Source organism: Sebastes umbrosus, chromosome 17, assembly GCF_015220745.1.
Source record: "Sebastes umbrosus isolate fSebUmb1 chromosome 17, fSebUmb1.pri, whole genome shotgun sequence".
Taxonomy (NCBI): Eukaryota; Metazoa; Chordata; class Actinopteri; order Perciformes; family Sebastidae; genus Sebastes; species Sebastes umbrosus.
The window spans coordinates 715512-725245 of record NC_051285.1 but is presented as its reverse complement, the minus strand read 5'-3'; the positions used below and the strand labels follow the sequence as shown (position 1 = coordinate 725245).

At 37.6% G+C, this 9734-nt stretch overlaps 1 protein-coding gene across 1 annotated transcript; it reads left to right on the top strand.

Annotated features, from left to right (window-relative positions):
• Nucleotides 1-2139: 2139 nt before the first annotated feature.
• Nucleotides 2140-9136, top strand: LOC119476042. The gene is made up of 9 exons (XM_037749218.1): nt 2140-2202; nt 3964-4270; nt 5067-5126; nt 5598-5626; nt 6322-6363; nt 6475-6897; nt 8216-8449; nt 8665-8960; nt 9001-9136. Exons 2-8 carry the CDS (start codon nt 3964-3966, stop codon nt 8923-8925), a joined length of 1356 nt encoding a protein of 451 aa, XP_037605146.1. The 5' UTR covers nt 2140-2202; the 3' UTR covers nt 8926-8960; nt 9001-9136.
• The last annotated feature ends 598 nt before the right edge of the window (nt 9137-9734 follow it).

Here is a 9734-nt window from a genome sequence, read left to right as displayed (position 1 = left end):
AACATAACTCATACTTTCAGTTTCATTTGGTGGGAATGTATAGTGGTATATTTCCTTGTGCTTTCAGTTGTGTTACGTCAGTTAGTAGTTTAGAGGTGGAAGAAGTATTCAGATATTTTACTTGAGTAAATGCAGCAATACCATAAAAATACTCAGTTACAAGTAAAAGTCCTGCATTTAGAAGTTTAGAAGTTAATTTTAGATTTTATTACTGTACTGAACTGCACTATGAATTTAATTTCACCACTCTCTGCAACTTTAATCATCTTTTCTAAGAATGTGTTTAATTTTAAAATGAAAGATTTTCTTTATATTCAGTTGTGTTTCTGTCAGACGAATAATCTCTTCTAAGAGTCCGTAGTAGTCTGTTTTCCAGTGGTGGAAAAAAAAATACATTTATTTATTTACATTTATTCAAGTTTGCAATTTTGAGTTGGTCAGTATTTCCATTTTCTGCTACGTTATACTTCTACTCCAAAATATAATCAACACATTAAGCATGAAGCATTATGGATTCAAATACAACTTTGGTGAAATTCACAAGCTACCCAGCAGCATTTAAAGTACAAAAATACACATTTACCAGCTGCAAAATTAAAGTGATGAACACATTAATATTCAGAACTATGAGATTATCTCATTACAACAAACCTCTCTAATTTATTTTTGCTTCCATAGGTTGCAGTTACATATATGATAATACAACAAAATTGACATAAATCAGCACATTTTGAGAACATTAATAAACATTAGTAACTGTGCTGCTTTTTTTCACCCAACACAACAAAAAATCTGACCAACTGATTAAAAGACAACAAAATCAGGACAGAAAACAACATGATATTGATATCAATCCATCAATCAACATTTATTTGTATAGCCCTTTACAATTACCAAAAGGTACCCAAAGTGCTTCACATTAACATCAAGAAATAACAGGAATAAAAACACAACATATCATAAAATCATAAAAAGATACATCAAAAGCACAGGAAACATTTCACAGCACTAATAGGTATTAAAAGCCAATCTAAATAAGAAAGTCTTGAGCTTAGATTTAAAGAGTACTAGGTCGGTGACAGTGCGTATATCAGGGGGTAACTTGTTCCATAGTTTAGGAGCAGCGACAGCAAAAGCACGATCACCCCACAGCTCATACCTCGACCTCGGGACGACTAAAAAAAGTTGACCCGATGATCGCAAAGCCCCGTTATGCTCGCGGAGAGTTAAAATCTCTGACAAATGCGGTGGGGCGAGGCCGTTAATGGATTTAAAAACAAACATCAAGAGCTTAAAATGGATTCTAAAGCAAACTGGAAGCCAATGGAGCGAGTAAAGTACGGGGAGGACTGGAGACCACATACAGTGCATTACAATAATCAAGTCTCGAGCTAATAACAGCGTGAATTGCCTTCTCAAGATCGTGCCGATTGAAGAAGGGCTTTACCTTAGTCAGAAGACGAAGCTGGAAAAAGCTCATTTGAACAACAGAGGTAATCTGTTTATTAACACACAACAACAAAAAATTCACCTGCCAAAACATGTTTTCCATCAGATGAAAAATAAACAACTCAGAAAGATTATCCTGGCAAACTTTTTATTCCTCCTTTTCTTAAGTCATAAACACAGGAGAGAAAACAATTTAGATCAGACTTAGAAAATGGATCACCATAATTGTTTTTCTTACTTGCCTCTCAGGGCTTCCGTACAATACTTACAATACTTACAATACTACTACGTAGGTAAAGTTTTAAATGTAGGACTTGTACTTGTAGTATTTTTACGAATGCTTCCTCCATTACTGACGGAGGCTAAACTGCTGACTGTTTGGGTGGAGAGCTGCATTAGCTCACTCACTAACACTACTGACAGCACAAAACAATAGAAGGGAAAGTACTGTCTCTCCTTATGGGCGGGAAAGAGCGGGTTAAACCATTGTTCACTGGAGGGGAGTCTGAGTTTAAAACTGGATGTTTTGAGGATTAACAGTAAAAGTATTAGACCAAAAATAAAGACAAAGACAATAATTAAAGACAAAAAATATATGACTTTGATATATGACTCCAAATATATGTTAGCATTTATTCTAGATAAAAGTGTGGCAGGTAGGTTTCAAAAATTTGAGGTCAATATTGTTGACAAAATCTTGCCGCCAAATTACTCAGAGCAAAGAAAGAGTTGAGCTGTAAAGAAAAGCACAAAGTGAGTATTATGTTGACTTTTAAGACCTTATTGCTTTCTTTTGAAAATAGTGATTCAACTGTGAGATAAGATCTGTAATCACGTTGCATACAAACACTAAGCTCGTGGTTCAAAGGTGAGTCTGAGAGATTAGCTGTATTCTGTTTGTGTTCCTGTTTTAAACTGCGCAGCTCTCGTACACAGTTGTTCTGTACATATTTGTTATAGTGTTTTTATAGCATCGTTTTATTATTTTTATGTTTATGTTCTTGACTCTTGCAGTACTGTGCCTGTATCTTTATTTCCTCTTAATGTATTTGTTTATTGTATGCACACAGAGTCTGAAATGAACTTGTTTCACTTCCTGCTGCTGTGATAGAGTCTTATCTTTACCTGACACTTTTGAAATCTCTGCGCTAAATGAAGGATAACAATTTAGATCTGATGTCATTCAGTGATTTATATATTTTACATAAAAAACATATGCATGGTAAATTACAGTGTTAGAATTATTATTATTATTATTATTATTGGCTTCTGGGGAAGCCCTATGTTTCAGGGGTGGGAGGGTACTGTACACAGTACACTTAAGGTAAATAGTGTGAAAATGAGGAACGTGGAGCATCCTGTGCAGTTCTGCTTTAGTTTCACTAATATCCAAATACTTCATCTTTTGGCTCATCAGCACCACATTATCATCAGAATCAGGACCTGGAAGAGATTGAGCAAGAAACTAAGTTAATTCTGAAAAAAGAATCACACAGACCTGATGGAGGAACTGACTCTTTAGAGGAGGCGGACATTACTTTTATTCTCTGAAAGTTACAACTTTATTCTCGTAATATTACGACTTTTTTTTCTTGTAAAGTTATGACTTTATTCTTTTAATATTACGACTTTATTCTCATAAAGTTATGACTTTATTCTCGTAATATTACGACTTTTTTACTTGTAAAGTTATGACTTTATTCTTTTAATATTACGACTTTATTCTCATAAAGTTATGACTTTATTCTCGTAATATTACGACTTTTTTACTTGTAAAGTTATGACTTTATTCTCGTAATATTACAACATTATTCTCGTAAAGTTATGACTTTATTCTCGTAATATTACAACTTTATTCTTGTAATATTACGACTTTATTCTCGTAAAGTTATGACTTTATTCTCGTAATATTACAACTTTATTCTTGTAATATTACGACTTTATTCTCGTAAAGTTATGACTTTATTCTTGTAATATTACGACTTTTTTTTCTTGTAAAGTTATGACCTTATTCTCATTAAATTACAAAGTTTTTCTCGTAATATTATGACTTTATTCTCAAAATCTCAGTTTTTTCCCCCTCAATGTGGCCCTAATACTCCGTCGTATAGCGGCGCCATGCTGTTGAGTGTTTTTTTTCTGTCTCCGGTCCCAAACAAATTGAAACATAATACGGCGTGCTTATGCCTCATTGTGCAGCGTAACTGTCAGAAAGTATCGAAGAGGAATCGCTAGTCACGGAGACATGAGATGCCGAGGAACTAGGAACCGGTTCTCTATTCCCATCACTGGTGTTTTCCATGCCCGCCAAAGTGGCGGATGGCCTGATGATTTTATCCGCCACTGCCAACAATTTACCCGCATTTGGCGGGTGCTAATTTCAGACCCTGTACGCACCAAACACCAAGGCATATTCCTTGTATGTGAACAACCTACTTGTCAATAAACCTTATTCTGATTCTGATGACTCACTATTATCTGTTTTTGCTGTCCACTCGTCTCTCTGTGTCAGAGATGTCAGAGATGTCAGGTATTTCAGAGAAGGATTGGAAAAGAGCTCTGACCTCCATCCTGGAAGAGCTGGGTCGTTCACAGTACAGAAAGATGCTGGAATTATTGGAAACAATCCCCGAATGTCAGAAGTCTGGCAGTGTAAAGGAAAAGATGCCTGGAATAATCATTCAGTATTACGGACTAAAAGAGTCCATCTCTGCAATCAATGATTTGATGCAGGACATACCAAGGAACGACGAGAAAATCCAGAACCTGCTGCGCCCCTTTGTGGCCAAACTGAAGGATGAACAGGAGAAAGAGACCCAGGGTGAGTTCATACGATGACGATGACAGTTTTGAATTGTATTTTCGACTAACAAGTTTTTGATGTTTCTTTAGATTACAGGTGATGTAGATGTTTGATCGACTGAAATACTTAAGGGTCCAGACACGCCAACCCAATATCAGAGAACTACAGACGATGAAGGCCGTCTGTTGTGTCGCCTCACATCTCGTTTGTTTTTGCCAAAAAGTTGCAATTAAACACACCGCAAAGACGACAGCCGACGGCCGGTTAACAAACTACAGTGAAGCACCAAAACCTCTTGGTTGTATCTAGTGAAGCCCGTCTGTTGAACAGTGTTGGCCGCGGTCGGAGGACGCGGGGGAGACGTTCTTGCACGCACAATCCACACTGCAGAAGAGTTAGTAGCTCTGAGAATATCTAGTGAATGTACAGTGGACGTTTGTGCAGAAATAACTGCTGCAGCTCCTCCAGACCAACAGAGGTTTCCCGTGTCTTGTGAAGTGACGGGGATCCGCAGAGAGAAACGTTATCGTCTCCGACCAAAACTCCGGCGTCTCCGGCCACAGGTGTTGCTGTTAACAACCAATTTCTGATTCTTACATAGAGTCCCTTTAAAGGCCTAAGAAGAAGAAAGAAGAAGAATTTCTGAAAAAGATGGACTCCATCTGAGAAGTGACAGATACAACTGCAGAATGATGATGTTGGCTGAGCGGTCATAGAAGAAATCTGTTTGTGTTGTTTTCTGTTGTTTTGGAGAACGATGACGTAGAACTGAACAATTTGTGTTTAAATTTACATTTTCAAATTTCTTTTTCAGGGAAGAAGAGGAAACGTGAGGAAAAGGATGAAGTGTTGAAACCTCCGTTTAAAGTCCTGGGTAATTTGTTGTTATTATTATCAATGAAGGAACTCAGGTTCTAGTTTTCATAGTTGTATCCAACATGTCTATCAGTGATAAATTATACTCCCCAAGTTAATATCAGAGACCTGTGAACACAAACAGTCAGACTTGGAAACAAACCAACAGATTATTTAACATTAGTTACCAGACGTTTTCACTTCCTCATGTCCACCCCGTCCCACATTTACAGATGCAACCCTTTCAGATAAACTGTTAGGAATACATTTTACCAAACTAACTGAACTAAATTAATTGAATAAATAAATTCATTAATTTGAATAAAATAAGATGCAGTTTTTTTATGTATTTGAACTAGCGCTACCTGTACGCGGCTCGTTATTTAAACAGGACGTGTTTTTTAGCTAAAAGTCTGCTGATTGATGAAATAGGATTGGAGTTTGACTGGATTAACTATACACCGACTGACGTTTGTTTCTCCTTTTAAAGATCAACAGGAGAGCTGCACACCTGACAAGGTAAGAGTTTTGAAATAAACTATAATATAATATAAAACACAGGGAAGAGGAGAAGGAAATTACTTCTTTTCTCGTAAAGTTGTGACTTTATTCTCGTAATATTACGACTTTTCTTTCTCGTAAAGTTAGGACTTTATTCTCGTAATATTACGACTTTTTTTTCTTGTAAAGTTACGACTTTATTCTGGTAATGTTACGACTTTTTTCTTGTAAAGTTACGACTTTATTCTCGTAATGTAACGACTTTTTTTCTCGTAAATTTATGACTTTATTCTCGTAATATTACAACTTTTTTCCTTGTAAAGTTATTACTTTATTCTCGTAATATTCCGACTTTTTTTCTCGTAAAGTTATGACTATTCTCTTAATATTACGACTTTTCTTTCTCGTAAAGTTAGGACTTTATTCTCGTAATATAACAATTTTTTTTTCTTGTAAAGTTACGACTTTATTCTCGTAATGTTACGACTTTTCTTTCTTGTAAAGTTAAGACTTTATTCTCATAATATTACGACTTTTCTTTCTCGTAAAGTTAAGACTTTATTCTCGTAATATTACGACTTTTTTTATCGTAAAGTTAGGACTTCATTCTCGTAATATTACGACTTTTTTCTTGTAAAGTTCTGACTTTATTCTCGAAAAAAAATTTCCCTCAATGTTGCCGTAATACTCCGTTGTCCTTCCTATATTGTTAGGAACCTAACACGGATGTTTTCCAGTCGAGAAACCGTCCTTGGGTAAGTACCTTTTCTTTCAATTTTTTTTTCACGGCTCACAACTTCTGACATTTACGGTTGTTTAGTTTACATGTTTCTTTCATGGAGATTTTTTTTCTCCTTTGTACGCAGAAAAAATCCATCTGTGATGTGAAAACCAGCGGAGTTCTTGAGACTGAAGGTATTTCTGTGAAAGTTGTTCAGAAATCCGGGCTGCGCACATATCAAACCAAAGAGAAAGTGAAAAGGTTTTTCTTTTATGTGGCAGTCGCTGATGAGACAGGCACCATTAAACTGATGGTTTATGGAAAAGATCGTGATAAAGAAATCAAGGAGGACAGCTCCTACCTCCTCAGAAATCTAATAAAGGATGACAACGTTTTTAAGGTTACCACAAGGAGCAACGTGTCAGAGACGAAATCTGTTGACGTCTCAGAGGAGCTCCAGATGGAAGCTCGGAAACTAATTTATCCCGAGAGTCCCATTTACTCCGTTGAAAACGTCAAACCATCTGCTGACAAGACAGTAGTGAGTGTCGAAGGAACCGTAACAGAGGTGAGTTTAAACTGGAGAATTCACTTACTTTCTCTATACTATGTTGTTTTTAATTATTTATTGTTAATCACGATTAATCACACATTTTTTTATCTGTACAAAATGTACCTTAAAGGGACTGTTTGTAACTTCTTCCACGTATAAATCATTGCTGGTCGGTGTCTCATGGTCTCTCGTGTGTCTCATGGTCTCTCGTGTGTCTCATGGTCTCTCGTGTGTCTCATGGTCTCTCGTGTGTCTCATGGTCTCTCGTGTGTCTCATGGTCTCTCGTGTGTCTCATGGTCTCTCGTGTGTCTCATGGTCTCTCGTGTGTCTCCGCTGTTCAGACTCAGACTCCAACACAAACTCCAGTGAAGCACCAAAACCTCTTGGTTGTATCTAGTGAAGCTGTTAAACAGTGTTGGCCGCGGTCGGAGGACGCGGGGGAGACCGTAGCTTTGGTCTCCAGGACCGGAGTCTCTGCTGTACTCTGCTCCTCTGCTCCTCTGACTGCCTTCACTCACACACCGCGCTCCTTCTCTCTCTCTCTCTCCACCTCTCACGTGCATGCTGCTCACTCCACACTGCAGAAGAGTTAGTTTAGCTCTGAGAATATCTAGTGAATGTTCAGTGGACGTTTGTGCAGAAATAACTGCTGCAGCTCCTCCAGACCAACAGAGGTTTCCCGTGTCTTGTGAAGTGACGGGGCTCCGCAGAGAAAAACGTTATCGTCTCCCACCAAAACTCCGGCGTCTCCCCCGTTCCCTCCGGCCGCGGTCGGGAGGCTGAGGCAGGAAAAGCCAACACTAGGATCAGCATTGATTCATGGAGAGACCTTGGTCTGGTCAGCTAACATTACTGCCAAGCAGCTGAAATATAGAGTGATATTGTGCTTTTAGCTGACGTGTGTCTCCTCACTGTGTTGAGCGATGCTCCTTCATGTCTATGTAGAGCGAGCACAAGCGCCAGCAACAGGACGCTGACTTTAGTTGACTTAACGGACACAGGTGAAGCTGTTAACAAGACATTTCTGATTCTTACAAACAGTCCCTTTAAAGGGAGATTTGTCAAGTATTTAATCCTCTTATCAACATGGGAGTGGACAAATATGCTGCTTTATGCAAATGTATGTAGATATTTATAATTGTAAATCAATTAACAACACAAAACAATGAGAGATATTGATCCAGAAACCCTCACAGGTACTGCATTTAGCATAAACAACATGCTCAAATCATAACATGGCAAACATTGCATTGATGTCCAATAAGTCTGTGAAAAATAAGTCATTTCTGGGCTTTTTTTCTAATTCTTGTTTTAATCGTTTGGTTTGTTCAGATTAATCCTGTTAAAAAAATAAAGGTGGAACACAAACGGCAGAAGATAGAGAGGCAAGATTTCAAACTAAAAGATGACACCGATTCCATCTGGATCTGCATGTGGGATGAAGGAGCCACCCAGCAATGTGAAGGATTATCGGTTGGAGATGTCATTAAGGTTTCCAACCTGAGGACCAATCTGTACTGCGGAACTACAACGCTGAACTCAACTGGATTCACCAAAATTGACACGGTACCTGCAGCGATCTCCCCGCTTGACTTTTCTCCAAGCCACAAGTCAGCCATGTTTGTAGTTCAGTCTGTGGAGAGAGGCACATCTGGACTTCATTTTGGCCAGAATAAAACAGCCTCAGTACTGCTTCCTTTGTCAGCTGTTAGGTGTTAAAAAACACTTTTATTAAAGGTTTGTCCTAAACTGACTGTTAACTTCAATCTGTCTTCATGCAGGTTCAGAGTGTCGGCATCCAGAACGTCAGAATTGAGATTATGGGAATCATGAAGGCCAATAAGAAGGAGACTCAGCTGGAAGCAGAGGTCAACCAACGCGTGCACACGTTTGTCGCGGCTTCTCGACTTCTGGCGAAGGCGTTTGGCTTCAAGCTGGACGGTGGTTTTAAAGACAGACTCCTCGATAAAATACCGCTCTCAGCAGATGCAGAAATACAGGGAAATCAAATCAAAAAGATTACAGCTGCTTTAAAGATGTAGAATTATGCAGGAATACCTGAAGATGTGCACACAGTCGAAAATGGGGCTTCTGCTGGGGTCATTGTTTTGTTATTTATATTTTTATAAATATATTGGAAGGTATTTTGAGCATATTTGAATATTTGAATTACTTCCACAGTGTCTGAATCAACCTGTCAGCGCTCTCTGGTGGCTTAACTCTGTAATAGAGATGGTTTCTATGGTTCTAAATAAATAACTGAAGATGTAGATTTTCACATGAACAAACATTTTTGACATCTTTGAATTTGACAATTAAACAATATACACCAATATTTTCTGGTTTCTTTCCTCTCTGACAGTAAACTGAATATCTTTGAGACATTAGAGGACGTCGTCTTGGACTTTAGGAAACACTGATCCACATTTTTTCACCATTTTCTGACATTTTATAAACCAAACAACTAAATGGATTAAATCTAGAAAATAATAGAGAATAAAAGTAAAGGTTAGTTTTAGCCTTTATTGTTAGTTTACTGTCCAAAAATCCAGGTTTCACTTCCTGTCCACTACAGGAGGATCACAGTACCGCTAAAGTCATGAAATGTGTCAAAATAGAATTTAAAATTAATACAAATCACAATGTACAGAGTTAAGAAATCATCTTTGTTTGGTTCAGATCTTCACAAAAATCACACCATAATCATTTCAATGTTTTTCAATGAAAATGAGAACAACGTAAAAATGATCATTTATATCCAATATCCAACATCGTGCAGCCCTACAAAACATCCAATTTTTCCTTAAATCATTCTCTTAATATTTCACTTAAAGGTCCCATATCGTATAAA